The sequence below is a fragment of the Dasypus novemcinctus genome, chromosome 1, assembly GCF_030445035.2.
Source record: "Dasypus novemcinctus isolate mDasNov1 chromosome 1, mDasNov1.1.hap2, whole genome shotgun sequence".
Lineage (NCBI taxonomy): Eukaryota > Metazoa > Chordata > Mammalia > Cingulata > Dasypodidae > Dasypus > Dasypus novemcinctus.
In genome coordinates this window covers 79,661,216-79,678,900 of record NC_080673.1, presented here as the reverse complement: position 1 = coordinate 79,678,900, position 17,685 = coordinate 79,661,216, and the positions used below count along the sequence as shown (strand labels likewise).

At 35.5% G+C, this 17,685-nt stretch overlaps 1 protein-coding gene across 8 annotated transcripts in view; it reads left to right on the top strand.

Moving 5' to 3' along the window:
• The first annotated feature begins 318 nt into the window (after nucleotides 1-318).
• Nucleotides 319-17,685, top strand: part of METTL14 (methyltransferase 14, N6-adenosine-methyltransferase non-catalytic subunit) — a 30,886-nt gene continuing 13,519 nt past the window's right edge. Inside the window, exons 1-9 of one of the 8 annotated variants that reach the window (XM_071214952.1) lie at nucleotides 4,140-4,349; nucleotides 4,856-5,031; nucleotides 5,750-5,804; nucleotides 8,453-8,541; nucleotides 9,316-9,403; nucleotides 10,496-10,576; nucleotides 10,964-11,051; nucleotides 13,975-14,065; nucleotides 15,261-15,402. In XM_071214952.1, coding sequence (XP_071071053.1) covers nucleotides 9,389-9,403; nucleotides 10,496-10,576; nucleotides 10,964-11,051; nucleotides 13,975-14,065; nucleotides 15,261-15,402 — 417 coding nt within the window. In that variant the 5' untranslated portion in view covers nucleotides 4,140-4,349; nucleotides 4,856-5,031; nucleotides 5,750-5,804; nucleotides 8,453-8,541; nucleotides 9,316-9,388. Of the gene's footprint in view, nucleotides 4,350-4,855; nucleotides 5,032-5,749; nucleotides 5,805-8,452; nucleotides 8,542-9,302; nucleotides 9,404-10,495; nucleotides 10,577-10,963; nucleotides 11,052-13,974; nucleotides 14,066-15,260; nucleotides 15,403-17,685 lie in introns of those variants that run through there. The other 7 variants (XM_071214953.1, XM_071214954.1, XM_058293460.2 and 4 more) reach the window with 7 other exon arrangements.

The window sequence follows — 17,685 nt, the reverse complement described above, 5'->3', positions numbered from 1 at the left end:
CCCCACATCAGTGCTCCTCCCCTGTCATAGTTGAACCCCTCTGTGATCTAAAACTTCTTCAAAAATGAAGTCTAATATATTGCTGAATTCAATTAATAGGAAAAGGAAATGGTCATGATAGGTTTAAAGATTACAAACAGAATATATAATAACTTAGAAAAACTAAAATAAAGTAAAAAATAAATTGGGGTATTAAAAAATGAAAAATATAAAATTTTTTTGACATTTTGCCTTTCATCACTGTAATAGGTGTTGCACTGTATGTACAGTGGCAAGGGAATCTCTTCCATTTCTTCCTCAATGTCTACATCCTTTTTTTTTTTTTTAAATGTCTTCAAAAAAGTTTTAGGTCACAGTAAAGTCACATATAGAATATAAGGAACTCCCATATACTCAACATCAAAACCTCTTCCCCCTTTCAAAACGATCATTTTACATGTGGATGTTACATTTGCAGCAACTGATGTATAGATATTGAAACATAGCTACTAACCATGGTTCCATTATGGTTCACACTTTATACTATACACCTTTAGAAATTTTTGGTGATATTTAACATGGCCTGTATCCATTATTGGAGGATCATGCAGAACACTTCCACTGCTCCCCAGTACCTCCTCTTCCAACTATTTTATTCCTCTCACCCCCTCCCCTCAGGGCCCACAGTGACAACCAAGCTTCACTCTTTGAAGAAAAATGTTCAGAGATACTTGCAACAATGCTGAGGGCTGGACACACTAGTCTGTCCGCCACCTTTGGGAGCCACCCGTGCTCTCAAGAGACACCCTCCCCTCTGTTTGAGAACATCAGAGTTCCCCAGTATGGTGACATAACCCTTCCTGCTCATTGTATGGGTCTCCACCCCCTGATATAATACCCTATGACATGATGAGCACTCACACCCTCCCTAGAAGTCTGCCTAAGTTTCACCCTGTGCCAGATGCGCCCCCCCATCAAACTCCATAAACCAGTAACCCTTCCTTATTATATTTTCTAAAAAGTTTTCTCAACATTATAGTTTCAACCTCATACCCGACAATTTACCATGTTCTCTCGCTCACCCCCAATCCTCCCCTCAATTCCTTGGATCATCTGACACATCCTCCCAACCCTATGCCCCCTCAAGCCTGCAAAGCCCAACCCAATAGTATCCCTATGCCTCCATCTTATTCCTTCACTGCACAACTTACCTCCACTTTATCACAGATTTTGCCCATAATACTGATGACTATGCTTATGAGCCTGTGTGCTTGAAATTTCAACTAGGCCTAGAGGTACATAGTGCCTAAGAGTTACCTCCTGAGAGCCTCCGTGTTGCTCAAATGTGGCCACTCTCTAAGTCAGAGTCAGCATGTAAATGCACTACCTTTCTCCCAATGTGGGACATGACTCCCAGGGATGAGCCTCCCTGGTGCTGAGGGATTACTACCATCACTAGCTGGTGATGCAACTAGAAAAAGGCCTGGATAAAAGGGAGAAATGGTAAAGACAAATGAGTTTACATGGCTTAGAGTGTTCAAAATGAGTTGAGAGATCATCATAGGGGTTGCACTTGCACACATCACAGCAGGATCCCAGAGACAGTCAAAGTAGATACAACTCCAGGTACTGGTTCTCCTGAGGTTCATAACCACAGGTTCTATGGTCATGACAGATGGCTCTGGAGTTCATTGCCATGCCAGTGGGCCCTACTTTGGAATTTGTGCTCCTGACTGTGATGGAGTTGGACTCAGATGTGACCTCTCTACACATTCCTCTTCTGTCACTTTTCCTGAACCTGTGATTGGCACTGGGGTTTGGGTATGCTCAGGAGACTTGAATCTCTGGACTGTCCATGTGCCAGCTGGGCCCTGAGCCTCAGGAGAGTTGCAACTCCTACTCTCTTGTTCGTTGGATATACCCAGGTCAGCTGATGGGGAGGTGAGAATGGTCAACCACCACACCAGGGAACCAAGAGTGTCTACAACTGCAAGCAGGAGAATCACATCCATCAGCCATGTAGGATCTAATCGCCATCTCGATTTAGACACAGAGTAGACATCGCCATCCCAGGGTCCACAATATGGAGAAATATAATACAGATTGGAGTGGACTTCCTGATATTCCACTAAGAACCGTTGTGACTCTAGCAATGGAAGAAATTGTATCATTGATGTGGGGACGGTGGCCATAGGAGTTGCTCAGGGCAAGGAGAGGGAGGAAGAGGTGTGATACATGGCATTTTTGGGACTTGGAATTTTCCTGAATGATATTGCAGGGATAGATGCAGGACATTGTTCATCCCGCCGTAACCCACTGAATGGACTTGGAGAGAGTATAAACTACAACATAAGCTATAATCCATGCTGTGTAGCAATGCTCCAAAAGGTACTCAGCAAATGCAATGAATGTACCAACTAATGAAAGAAGCAGTGGATGTGTGAGAAGTTGGGGTGTGGAGAGTGGGGTGTATGGGAACCTCTTACATTTTTTAACATAACATTTTGTATGATCCATGTATCTTTAAAAAAAAAAAAAGATAATATATATATATATGTGCTGTGGATGCCCCATGCAGTGGGAAAAAGGAAGGCAGGGTCACCAAGAAGGGGCTCTTTTCAGCAGTTTCTGGCACTTTGTAAAGGACACAGCCATTCCCAGTGATGCCAGAAGCAGAGATTAAGCGAAGTTAACAATAGCTTTTTCCATCTTCCACCTTCTGAAGGTGCTTGTGCTCCCTTGGCAGAATCTTAATACAAAGCCATCTGACAAAGAAGTCTTGGAAATGTAGGTTTCACACTCCCAGTTTCAAGATCATCTCAGGTCAGAATTTAGGTAAGTATAGGACTCAAAAACTTGCACAGCATCTTATTAGCGCAAAAAAAAAAAAAAAAAAAAATACACATACACACATACAATTCCTAAACAAAAAAAATCTATAGAGTAAATTGGCTTATTTGGTCTTTGATAGACTTTAGGGTCTTACACAATGCTTGCAATATAAAATGAATGAAACAAATGCCTATTTCCACTCATTGGTAAATAGTTCAAATCAGTATTCAACTTAAATAATTGGAAGGAAAACAGGAGAGGCTCCTTGGAAATATATACATTTTTCAAGTAATGTTGCCATTACTCAAGACGTTTTTATAACTCCTCTTTTGAAGCTGCCTTTCAGAGCTGGCTCTTGAAAAATACATTATAATTAGTAGGTTATAGTCTTGTCCCTTTTGGCATACCTTCAGTCACCTAGTTCTCAAAGAATAAAGACTGACACTAATTTTGGCAATTAATTGCCATATGTTCCAATTAATATTGAGGCAATACGATGCCCTGGCCCACCTCCACCACTATGAGTTTGGAATAAGACGATAAATGTAGTGAATAACTACGGTAATAACTTGAAAAAAAACTGGCCTTTCTTGCCTCCTGATGAAGAGAGGAGAATCGCTTTTACCTCATCCCCAACTGGCTAAATTCAGTAGATTATTTATTTCGGTATCCCAAGGTTAATTTTGTCTAAGACAAAAAGTACGAGCACGAAAAGGGCAGTCTGCAGCCTCTCATCAATCCTGATTAACCAAGCCTACTCCCTTCCCTAAAGAGAAGATCTCATAAAATGAGTTACGGTAAAATAGGAAAATTCTCAAGTACCAGTGAGGTTTGGAAGAGCACGGGCAGATGCGGAGGTTATCCCCGCCTGAACGAAAAAGTAATATAAAAATGTTACTAATACACATTCCCATAGCGTTGTGTCGTGCGCTGTTCATTTTTTCAACCTACACAACCCTCTGAGGTATGCATTCTGACTCCCATTTCTAAAACGAGAAACAGGGGCACGAAGGTGGTTAATCAGCCAACTTCACTCAGTAGTGACAGACCAGGGTTCAAATCTAAGCAATCTGATTCGAGTTCGTGCTCGATAGCAAAAGATATTTGATAATTTTTTAAAAGTGAAGAACGGCAAATCAGGAATTAATGCAAAAAAGGAATTACACAATCCACGGCTTTCAGACTCCAACCACTGGAGCGCAGAACCCACCAAGCCCGCGCTGCAGCTCCTCTCATCTCATCCGGCCTCTTTCCACGCGGCGTCAAATCGCTGACGTCACCAAGGAGGCGGGACTTCCGCGCCGTACCGAGCCAATCTTAGCTGAGCCGGAAGCCTTATTAATGAAGGGTTAAAGGATAACCGTCCGCCGGAAGCTCCTGGCGAAACTAGCGTCTCACCAACTCGGAAGACCGAATGCGGTCATATCTGCGCTTTGCGAAGTTTTCGGTGTAGTGGAAAACAGCCGTTGGACATGGACAGCCGCTTACAGGAGATCCGGGAGCGGCAGAAGCTACGTCGACAGCTCCTTGCGCAGCAGGTCCGCCGCTCGGGGTGGCCAATGCCGGGAGGGTTCGTGAATGCGCATGCGCCACCGTCTTCTCTAGTCCATTACCCTTCTCTGTTCTTGGCTTTTCCCTGTCCAGACCTTCCTGGTCTCGCGACCCTCATTCCTGATTCTCCCCTTCTTTACTCTCATTTTTCACGGAGTCTCGAAATTTTTCCAGTTCCTGCCGCTGTCGGTATGTTGGTGCCAGGATTGGTCTTCAGCAACACTAACTGAATACTCGCGAAGTGTGTGGCACGGTGCTTGATCGTGGGGTCTTTCTAAATAAGTTACCACAGTTCACGCAAGGAAAAGTGACTTTTATTATCCCTTAAATATCTCTTCGCTGTTTAAATTATTTTCTGTGACTTGCCTTTCTTCGGAGTCAGCACTGGCTTCAGTAAACCCATGGGTTTATTTTCTTTGGGATTATCTCCTCCAAAGACTGCATTGGAAGTAGCCTAAGCGTAACTGTATATTCTGCATTTTGCATATTACAGTCCACTGTGCAGTGTACCATATCATCATCATCTACAACACACTCTGCATCAGTCACAACAACCCCCTGAGAAAGATGACGTTACTATCCTCACTGTCAAAGTAGTGAATCGGAGGCCCCAGAGGTTAAGTAATTTTGCCCCAGGTCACTCAGATCTCAACCAGGAAATTAGCCCAGGTTTGTACCTCCAAAGCTTGTCCTCTAAACCACTCTGCCTAACTGCTTCTTGTGTATGACTAAGTTAACCCTTGCTGATGAGTAGAAAACACGTACAGAAAACCGAAAGGCTATACACCACAGACAAAATTAGAGCCTGTGTTATCCGTTTTACCGTTCAGATAAGTAAAAGTCATGGAGGAGATGCTCATAGACTTTAATGAGGCACTTTGCTTGTATTTCTCAGTTATAAATCTTGATTTTAGTTATGGGAAACCTGAAACCTATCCTCTTATGAACTGATGAAAAGATACATTGTGTAGTGTTAAAAATGTGGGAATTTGGGATCAGATCTATTCTTGTTCCTCTGACAGTATGATCTTAGGCAAACCAGGTTTCCTTTCTAAATCTTTCCCAACTTTAAAAAAATCATTTTGCCTGCAAAATGTTGCCACCAATTTTTACTTCTTTGTTGTGAATTCAAATTTCTAAAAGATTTAGCTCAAAATACATTCATACAACAATTATTTGTTGAGTATTTTAACTATGTGCCATGGATTTAAAGGACTTGGCAATTCAGCAATGAGCAATATAGTCCCTACCCTCAAAGAGATTATATAGTGCACAAAATTTAATATTGGCTGCCATCTATTAAGTCCATTCTAATTATGTACCAGATTCTGCTAAGCTTTTTACATTATCTTGATCCTATAAGTTACGTGTTGTCTGCATTTTATAGATGAAGAAAATAAAGCTCAAAGAATTTAAGTAACTTGCCCAAGGCCACAAAGCTGGTAAGTGTGTGAGATGGGATTTTAACTTAGGCGTTTCGGTGCTCTTTCCATTACACATAGCTGCCTCCTGAAAAACCTGTCCTCTTGTTGGATATGAACCATTCCACCTTCGTAAAGATACCCAATATAATTCATAACAGACTTCTACCTACTAATTTATTTCAGCCTTTCTTTGGCTCATTTTTGTCTTTATGAACAGGAAAGACTAGTTTATTCTTCTCCAAAACTTGATTTGTATATATACTTTGTGATATATTTTTAAAATTAATCCTTGTCTTCCTTCCTTTTTGAATTCCATCTCACCTCTGTGCTCCAGCTAAGGTCAGGACTTAGTGACAAAACCTATCCTGATCTCCCTGATTAGGTCCTGCTTCTTTTGAACTTTCATTGTAGTTACTGTCCAACCATATTATATAGTGTTAATTGTCATGTAGACTATAAACAGTTTGAGTGGAAAGTCTTTGCATTTAACTTCTATTGGGTTAATCTCACCCAACCCCCAACATTGTTTCTGGCACAAAGTAAGCTTTTTAAGATGCATTTATTGATTACTGAAATATCAGAATAGAGCACAACTTATATGTACAATTTCCTTGATGTGCTTTTGTCTGGTAGGTGAAGACATTGGAAGCAGTTAAGTTGGCTTGGGCCATGAGAGTGACAACCGATGCTACCACCAGCAATTTACACTTGCTTTTTATTATTCAGCAAACTTGGCCCTGAAAGTAGCTTTGTTTAAAAAAAAAATCGTACATGCTTTCAAAAAGATACCAAAATTGTCTTGGTTATTTAAATATCTATGTAGTGCTGCCAAAATGGAAAATCTATTATTGACTTGATCCACTCATTCCACAGTTAAAAAGATGTATAGGCACATGAGAAGACAATTCTATAAGTAGAATTTTTATTTAAAGCGTTTCTTTTATACTACAGTGTATCCTTGTCTAGGATTCATTCAGCACATATTTACTGAGCATTTCCTATGAGTCAGGCATTGTACTAGCCATTGAGCTTGTAAAGATTATCAAGATAGGGTTTTCCCCCACTAAATTAGTTTATATTTAGTGGAGGGAAAGTAAACAAAAGTAAACTAATAAAATAATTGAAGTATACAGATAAAATAATTGGAAGTTGTGATAGAGCTGAACTAAACAATATAAATGGGAAAAAGGCAAAAGATAAAACCATTGAAGTATTAAGTGTATGAAGAGATTAAGGAAATAAGCAGGTGAAAAAGAGAATAATGAAAGAGGGCTATTTATTTTATGTACAGTGTTCGTGGAAGAAATCTTTGAGGAAACAAATTGTACTCATCTGAGACACGAAAAGACATGAACATTTTAGGAAGGTTAGAAGGTTAGTGTGTTGACTGCTGACTAAAGGGAGTAGGAATTGGGAAGATTTTTATGGAGGACTTGAAATTTTAGGGACAGGCAATATACTGGAAGAAATTTACCTTTGGAGAAACCTGAAGGAAGTGATTTACTTGTTCTCTTAAAATTTAAAATGCCTTCTCCCCTTCCCTGAGCTAAATGGACTATTTAATGTAGATTTCCTCATGTCCTTCCTGTGCTTAAATATGTTAAATGATTTCTCATGACTTACATTGCCTTTACCTTCTATACTTCTTGATCTGGCTTTTCAAGCTTTACGTGAACTGGTACCACTATTTAGCTAGTCTAACCTCAAACAGTAATTTGTTTACAAATGTTGTATTTTGCAAAATTTCCCCAACTGCCAATAAATACTTGCATTAACATTTCTAAGGTATTAGAAATATTCAGTATTGTGCCTATCACCATTATAAAAACTGAGCTTGAATAAAGTTGAGTGGCTTTTTATTAGAATGTGGGATAAATAAGGTACTGTTATGTGAGCTGTTTCATGCAAAGCAGTTAACCTAGTGCCTGCCACTATATGTTAGCTGCTATTTTTGTTATTGCTACTACCACCACTAAATTTTGTTTTATTATTTACTTTAAAAGTAGGAAATTGGCTAAAGTTAAGTGTCTTAATTTCAGTTGTAGCTGAAAACATAAACTGCTTTGCTAGCTTTTGAAACTAACATAGTTTTGTTCCACGGGATTTCCAATTTGTCTCACAAGCTAATTAATCCATTTGCTTGCTCTAGTAGTTACAGATATTTATTTATTTATTTATTTATTGCCCCTTCCCCCCATTGTCTACTCTCTGTGTCCATTCGTTGTGTGTTCTTCTTTGTCCACTTGCATTCTTGTCAGTAGCACCGGGAATCTGTGTCTCTTTTTGTTGCATCATCTTGCTGTGTCAGCGCTCCATGTGGTGTGGTACCACTTCTGGGCAGGCTGCACTTTTTTCGCACTGGGCGGCTCTCCTTGAGGGGTGCACTCCTTGAGTGTGGGGCTTCCCTATGTGGGCGATACCCCTGCATGGCATGGCACTCCTTGGGCACATCAGCACTGCTCATGGACCAGCTCACCACACAGGTCAGGAGACCCTGGGTTTGAACCTTGGACCTCTTAAGTGGTGTGTGGACACTCTATCAATTGAGCCAAATCCACTTCCCCAGATATTTATTTTAATACTTGTTTTATTTAAACACTACTGCAAATGCCTATAAAGGCTGTCTGCTGCATTGTGATTAAATTTTGGGTTTTTCCTTTTCTCAGTTGGGAGCTGAAAATGCAGACAGCATTGGTGCTGTGTTAAACAGCAAAGATGAGCAGAGAGAAATTGCTGAAACAAGAGAAACCTGCAGGTCAGTGGAGTACTTTTTTTTCTGATGATATGTTAATATTTCAGAACAACCATGGTTTTAATGAACAGTAGCATTAGGTGTAAAATGTTTTATTATACAAACCATCAAAATAAAGATTTCAAAAACATTTATTTTTTTTAATTTAAAAAAATTTTTGTGGTACAGGGGATTGAATCCTGAACCTCATATAGGGGAAGCAGTTGCTCAACCATTGACCTGTATCCATTCCCAGAAATACTGATTTTTATTGTTAATTCATGAATTATGAAAGATTTTATTTCCTAAATATAGTAAGTTCGCATTTATAAAGCAATTAGAAAACGGAGTGTTAAACTAAGAGTTAGCTTATATACATACCATTAATAAGTACATTTAAACAATTTTTATAAAAGAAATATATTTTATCCTAAAAGTAGTATTCATTTGATAGTTCAAAAAGCATTTCAGGATTTTGTAGTGTTCTAGGTAGTTTGAACACCAGTGTACTCAAAAGATATTACTTATTATGAAAGGTTCTTTTGGAGGGCATCCCTTTTAACAGCTTATTTTGATATTTGACTGCTTGCTCATAAAAATAAACTATAGAATTATCAGTTAAACAGGTTATATGACTTTTTGAGTGATTTATAAACTGGGTAAATAGATACTCTTTAATCAAGAAAAATTTTTCTAGTTCTGTTTTTATAACCTGTTATTTTATAATATATTAATAGGTGCACATATATATTTTGCATAAAATATATTTGCATGTGATACTTTAGTTCTAATTTTCAGGGCTTCCTATGATACCACTGCTCCAAATGCAAAACGTAAATATCTGGATGAAGGAGAGACAGATGAAGACAAAATGGAAGAATATAAGGCAAGTAGAAAATGCGGTAATTTTATGGTTGAGAAAAAATAAATCTTTACAGTAGTAGATTCTTATCCAGGAAAACAAATTTGAGGAAAAGCTGAATTTTAGAATGTGCAACATGATTGTCAGTAGTGTGTGCATTATCAGTTATATTAAAACTTTCATATAAATTTTCCTTATTCTAAAGAGTTGTGTGGATTAAATTAGATTATGTGTGTAAAGCACATAATACAATGCTACTAACCACTAGGCAATAATATTCTTAAAGAAGAGTGAAGAGGTGAGTGTATCAGAAACTTTGGGTAATTGGTTCAGATGTTGAGAGGCTGCATTGTCTTTTATTGAATTGTATTATTCCTTGTTAACTATATTGAGTGGTACAATTAAAATATTTTGACAACTTTTGAGCTAGACAGCACTGTAGAACCATTTCTGAAGGAGGCCCAAGGAAAAGCCCAACTTCTATACTTGTAATTTCAGACTGAAATATTTAGTTGAAAAGAAAATATTACGGAAGGAAAATCTATCACCAATTTTCAAGTTACTTGTATAACTATGTTTATTAGAGGAGAGAATACATAGTTCCAGTAAATCTCTAGGAAGGTCAATGTTATAATTACCTAATCTCATGAATACCATTTTGTGTTTTGCATTTTAAGGCATGCTAATCTGTAAAATATATGTTTGTAATTGTATTAAGTTGAACCATATGAAATTGCCAATATCCTAATATTTTTAATCTGTAACAATAATTTCATATGGTTCAACCTAATTAAATAAAATTGCCCCTTTGATGGTCATCTGTTTCATGATTAGAATTGAATTTTAGTATTTGTAGTATATAATTCTAGACAATTCATTTAACAAGACATTAATCGTTTCAGGTAATTATTATTGAAGATAATGAAGAGACAATTTTTATTTTATTATAAAAATAACTATTAATAGTTAGATCTAATGATGAGAAAGCAAAGACTTCAATGGTAATTTGAAACATTTATTATATCCTAGGGAAATATTGATGCTGAGTCTTAATGTGTCATAATTAGAGAAATAATCCCTGTATATAAAATGTCTACTTGATCTTCCTTTTTCAAGGATGAGCTGGAAATGCAACAGGAGGAAGAGAATTTGCCATATGAAGAAGAGATTTACAAAGATTCTAGTACTTTTCTTAAGGTAAATAAATAATTTTCAAATCTTAACTCTTCCTATATAAGCTCTGTGCCTGAAAATAATTTAAATACTTGGGGGTTTTTGTTTTTGTTTTTTGTTTTTTAAGATTTCCTTCAGTAATGAAGGAATTACTATAAAATAGAGATCATTTAAAATTACTGATGAAATATTCTTCTGATATTGGCTATTTGGTGTGAAATAGTTGTATATTAATGTCTGCAGGTCCTGTCACTTTGGCTATGGTATTTTCAAATAATACTAATCTTAAAATTTACCTACCTAGTTACCTCCTTATATTTTTGTATAGCCTCGAAATAGAAAACAAAATATAGAGTTAGTGTATGTTCCATCAACGTGTATGTCATTAACTAAATTTTAACTTTTCTTTAGGGGACACAGAGCTTAAATCCCCATAATGATTATTGTCAACATTTTGTAGACACTGGACATAGACCTCAGAATTTCATCAGAGATGTAGGTATGTCAGATTGGTTGGGAATATGCTATAGTTAACTCTGATCACATACATGTAATTCATCCATTTTGTGGATTATCTCTGACAAAATTATTTTCCTAGGTTGTGTTCTCCTTTCTGTTCTCAGCACTTCCAGTACATTTTCCATCAAGCAGTGTTACCCTTTCTTTCCCTCTCTTGCTCTTCTCTCTTTCTTCCTTTCTTCCCTTTGCCCTTTCTTTTTTCCAATTTGATCCTGTTACTATCCCTGCATTTTTTAACAGCTTTACTGAGGTATAATTTGTATATTGTGGAGTTTACCCATTTATGATACACAATTCAATGTTTTTTTAAAAATATATTTGCAGGGTTGTGCAGCCACCGCCACAATGTAATTTTTTAACATTTTCTTCTTTCCTAAGGAAAAAATCTCTCCAAATAAGTAGTTAGTCCTCATTTCCTTCCCTCATTTACATCCATTCTCCTCTGCCCTTATCTACTCTCTGTCTTTATAAATTTGCCTATCTGGGCATTTCATTTAAGTGAAATCATATATGTGGTCTTTTAGCATAATGTGGTCATATATGTGGTCATTTAGCATAATGTTTTCAAGGGTCATCCATGTCGTAGCATGTATCAGCACTCCATTTCTTTTTATTGCCAAGTAATAGTCCATTCTGTTGGATATACCATACCACATTTTGTTTATCCATTCATCTGTTGATGGACATTTGGGTTGTTCCCACTTTTGGGCTATTATGAACAGTGCTACAGTGAATACTCATGTACGCATTTTTGTGATAGACACAGGTTTTCATTTCTTCTGGGTATATACCTGGGAATACAATTGCTGGGTCATATAAGGTAATTCTGTTTTTACTCTTTGAGGAAATGTCCACCTGTTTTTCAAAGTGACTGTACCATTGTTCATTCATAACAGTGTATAAGGTTCTAGTTTCTTCACATCCTTGCCATTTCTTATTGCCTTTCTTCTTGATTGTGGCAATCTTAGTGGTTATGAAATGGTTGGTTTATTTTTTTAGGACGTACCAGGTTGTAAACCCAGGACCTTGTACATGGGGTCCAAGGTGCTCAACCATTGAACTGCATCCATTCCCGCATTATCGCTTTGATTTACCCATTTCAGACTAATGATATTGAATAACTAATGATATTGAGCAGCCTTTCATGTGCTTATTTATGTATCTTTGGAGAAATATCCAAGCCTTTTGCCTATTCTTTAATTGTCTATTGGTCTTTTAATTACCAAGATGTGAAATTTCTTTATATATTTTCTGGGTACAAGTCCCTTACCAGGCATATGATATACAAATATTTTCTCCTATCCTATGGGTTGTCTTTCCTTTTTTTTTTGATGGTATCACTTGGTGTGCAAGAGTTTTAAAATTTTGATGAAATTCAATGCATTTATTTTTTTCTCTTGTCATTGGTAAGCAATATTTTTTTTAATGTTTTTGTGACAAAAATGTAAATGTATTTTAAAGAGTTAGGATAAATTGTATAACCAAACATTGATATAAATCTTTCTGTTTTTAACATATTTCCTTCCCCAAGTCAAAGAAAATATACTTAGAAAATTGTTATAGATTGAGAAAAAATTGTACCATCTGTTTTGTAGATGATTGAGAGCTGACTCTACTGTGATTAAAACCTGACTATAATAAAATCTTTAAACTTTTTAACTTTAAATTTAATTTATAACCATGGAATGAGAAGCCTTTAGAAAGTCATTTATACATTTTGATATTAAAGTTATTAAATATATTTACATTTAGTTTTTAAATTAGGAGGCTTACATAATTTAAATTGCTATGAATATGCTTCCTATAGGGTGGGGAATAAAAACAAATAAGAGCTTTAAGAAATCTTTATGCATAGCCCTACTCATCCCTATCTAGAAGTTCTTCTAGGCTTCAAAGATCCAAAATATTTGAGGACATGGGAGCAATGAGTCTCTGTTTTAAAATACCCTTGTATTTAAAGATTTGTAGACTTTTTTCAAGCTCCTAAGCCTGAAAATATATTGAAGGTTTGGTTTATAATAATACTGAGATGTGATATCTCTAAAACTGAAGATATTGATACCATTAGAAAATATTTTTAGACAAAGTGACTTATCTTGGAGTTGGTAGTACATTAGATAAGGAATCAGCATGATTGAGGTGAGGTCAGCGCTAATCTACTGTCAGGGCCTCATTATCTTCCTAACTTGATTTGACTGGAATTGTTTCTGGGCATAGTCTATTAATTTTTACTCATCAGTATTTTTCTCATCTCTGCTCTTTTTTTGCTCTTACTTTATCTAATCATAGACTAGGGAGAAGAAATTACTCAGTTCTCTGCTCTGCAAGAAATTACTAAGAAATCTCAACAATCATCAAAGTCTTTAGAGGAGAGTTTGTTTCTTTGTTTTTGTTGTTGCCTTTTTAGTTAAAACAAAAGGAGGCAAAAGGCACATAGACTGGCACTTGTTTTTTTCCTGAGAAAAGAATGATTGACCTTGATCCTCTGAGCAGATTGTTTAACTTAGTAAATATGAAAAATTAAATGGTTTATTGACTTGAATGGAGCTTTAGAGCATCTTGGTTTTTACCGCAAGTAGGGTTAGTGTCATTAGATATAAAGTGTGTATATGAAATTTTTAAAAATACTCTACTGAAATGAACTGTTCAAAAAACAAGTGAGGGGAGTGTATATAGCTCAGTGGTTGAACACATGCTTCCTGTGTACAAGGTCCTGTGTTCAATCCCAGATACCTCCTATATATCAGATGAGATTTGCTTTAAAAAAAAAAGAAGTGAGATTTAAGTGGTGTATATTGTTTTGTTATGTTTTGTTTTCTTGAGAGGACTAATAACTTTTGAATTCACTCATACTAGCTTCAATTTGTATTGAAATTTAGAATTTACTCTTTTTTTCCCCTCAGGTTTAGCTGACAGATTTGAAGAATACCCTAAACTTAGGGAGCTCATCAGACTTAAGGATGAGTTAATAGCTAAGTCTAACACCCCTCCTATGTAAGTGCTTTTATTCATTTAGATTTTTGTTCCTAACTCAGGTTAATATCAGTTGTTTATCCATAACCTTTTGTTAAAAAAAAACTTAAAAGATTAACATACTCTTATTTCTTCTTAATAGTAAAATGTATTAGTTTAAAACTCTAGGGCTGAGTACATTCATTTAATTTTTTTCTCCAGTTTTCTAGATAATTTGCTTGAAGTGTTTAGATATTTTTTTCTTTAAAAAATAAATTATATGTTGTATTCTTGATAATTTGCTTAAATTGCCTTTATATAAATTTTTTCTTCTCACAAGTTTATTATAGAAAGTTTAGAAAGTTTAGATGAAGGAAAAGAACAAAATAAAAGTTAATTTTACCTCAGTATCTGGAAATAGCTATTTTTAACACTTTGGAATAATAATCCATTTTAACCTTTGGTAAATAGAATGAGTTTTTTCTTCAGATCTGAGTATGAGGTTCCTGAAATCAGAGAGTCTATTCTATGTTTAGCTGATTTTGAATGTTTTGTACAATTAACAATTTTATATAATGAATCTTGTTAGTAATTAGAAGAACCAGAAAGAAGCCTGTGTGGGAAAAAATCTGAGCAGGCTCTGATATTCATTGTATTTTAAAATGCTATTTTAGATTTAAAATACTTTAATACTATTGTAGTAATAGTCTTTCAGTAAAGGCTAGTGGTAATTTATACTAGGTAGCTTGAGAGAGGACTATTAAGATAATGATTATAGGATTATGAACAAACTACAATCACATCCATGTCTAGGAACTTTTTTTAGAGGGAGAATTAAAAAACTTACAGAGAAATAGTTTTTCTAACTGAACCTAAACAGTTGAGAAAAAAACTAATATTTATTAGAAATTTCTGAAGGTAAAAAATGTTCAGAGACTTTTGAACATATAAATGTGAAATTTCAATGTAAAAGTGAAGAAGTATATATTATATAAGTACAAGGGGAATATGATTTTACCACATAGGATAATTATATCCATTCCCTAGGGAAGCGCACTAGTGAATGGTTTACTATCTGTTCTTTACTAAAGAAAGATACCCCTCTATTAAAAGATATTTAGTAATTAGCTCATGATTATTTTGTCGATAGTACTTAATATCTAAGAAATTTTTTTTCTTACCATCTGTAAGGTATTTGAAAATCTCTTACTCATTTTTTTATACTTTATTCAAATAGGTACTTACAAGCAGATATAGAAGCTTTTGACATCAGAGAATTAACACCCAAATTTGATGTGATTCTTCTGGAACCTCCTTTAGAAGAATATTACCGAGAGACTGGTATTACTGCTAATGAAAAATGCTGGACTTGGGATGATGTATGAAGAACTTCCTTTATTGTAATGAATTACTTATTTTAAAATTGATGATGTGTTTATTTGATCAGAAAGTGATATTAAAAATACCATCCCTACTATATAAGGATAATAAATAAAGATTTATATTATATATTGGCTGGAAGTCCAAGGTAAACTGACAAATATTACCCTATCTTTAGGCTGATTCTCTTTTTTTTTTTTAGGCAAAAATTGAGCATGTAGTAAGTGAAGAGGTTATAAAAGACTCATAGTCCCAGTCTTCGAGTCCTTGACTATGTAGCTAGAAAAGTCTAAAAACAGAACAATAACTCATCTTGTATCTGGTTAGGCTTTTTAAACACTGGAATATAAAGATAAATAAAACATCATCCCTACCCTTCAAGGAGCTTATAGTGGATAAAAAGGATATATACACACTTAATTTCAGTATAATGTAATTAATGTGAAAAATTTTCTTTTCTCAAATAAAATTAAGCAAGCTGATACTTCAGTTGGCTACTTTACATTTTTACTGCTCAATTACAAAAATGAGAAATATTTGTTGAGCACCCACTCTGTACTACACATTGTGCTAGGTGCCAGAGATTCAAAGATGAATAAGACTTAATACTTGGCTTTAAGGTGCACACAAATTGATAGGATGAGCATTGACCTAACAGATAATTATGTTATAATTTTGTTAGTTTGATAATAGAGTAATGCATAAGATGCAGTGAGAACAAATGACCAAGCCTAGGGAGGTGGGACACAGGAAGAATATAAACTCATCCTTTATGTTGGTTGGAATTGACCAGATGAAGGGTGTTGGAAGGAGATTCCAACATAAATAATAGCAAAAGCAAAGAGATGGAAGCAAAACACAATCTCTGATGTACTGGGGAGGGCGTTCTGTATGCCAGTTGGTATTTGAGCATAGATTGTGACTTTCTTGGCCTGATACCTTCTTAGGAGCTTGGATCTTGATTTTGAAGCCATTAAGGAGCCTTTGAAATACTTTTACAGTTTACTCAAAGTAAACTTTTAATAAAAATGGTCAGATTGCTACATGGAGGCTGAGTTGGAGGAAAAGAAGCTTGGAGAAAGGAGAGCAGTTAGAAGTCTATTGCAGTAACCTAGTTATGAGATAAAGGAACCCTGAATTCAGGAGCTGGTAAAAGGACTAGAAAGAAGGTAATAAAAAAGGAATGTGTAGGAGATACATATTTAAGAATTCATGATTGAGATGAGAGGAGGAGGTGAGGATGACTTAAAGGTTTCTATCTCGGGATAAGTGGATATAGTTATCACCAACTGAGAGAGCAAATACAAGAATAGTTGTAGGGTTAGAACGATTAGGTAATGTTAAACAGGTTGATTTTGAGGTGTGTGTGAGACATTCAAGTGGAGGAGGTAATAGGACTATGAAGCTCTAAGGACAGACAGATCTGATCTTGAAATGTAGATTTTGGAGTGATGAGCACATTAAACCTGTAAGAATAGATGCTTGTCTTGGGATAATGTCTCAATTAAGATTAAAGAATGAACTGAGGCTTTAGCTTCAGAATACGTTTACATTTAAGGGGCAAGTATAAAAGAGATATAATAAAGAAGGGTCACAGAGGTAGGAGAATCGGTATAAATGTCAAGAAAGCCAAGGGCATAGGGAATTTCAGGGAGAGAATATTTAGGGATGTCGTGTACAAAAGAGAGAAAAGAAAGGATTGGAACTATAGGACTAGTGTTTTATTGGAAACTGCTTTGAGTCTTTATATGTCCTTTTCTGAGTTAATGATACTATTCTTAATAATAACAGTTATTTTTAAAGATTTATCTCAGTTCTTCATCCTTCATGAAGCTTTTCCTATTGGTTTCAATATCCCTGGCACTTTTATTTCTTACATTTTTATGGTACTTTTCCCCCTCCCTTGATTATAAATGTGTTCTGTGGTTATTGTTAAAAGGTCATCTCAGTGTACAAATATGGTATCAGTTTGGCCGAAAGGAAAGAAATTTTTTAAAAATGAGTCTCTTACCAGTAGTTAGGTTGAACTTTATTTTCGATAGCCAATGTGTTTGTGAAGTTTGGTCAGTAAAAGTATAAGAGCTTCAATTATATATGACAAACTACTAGTGTTTTTGAAATAAAGAAATTCTATTTAATAGGCATATTCTTGACTTCAGTTTAATTTTACTGAACTTCAGCTTTGGCCATTGTATTGAAAAAGTTTTCTCTGGTCTTAGAGCCCCAAGTTTTGCTGCACCATGGTTTCTGAAATTTCTTGATGCTTAAAGAAAGCTAAATTC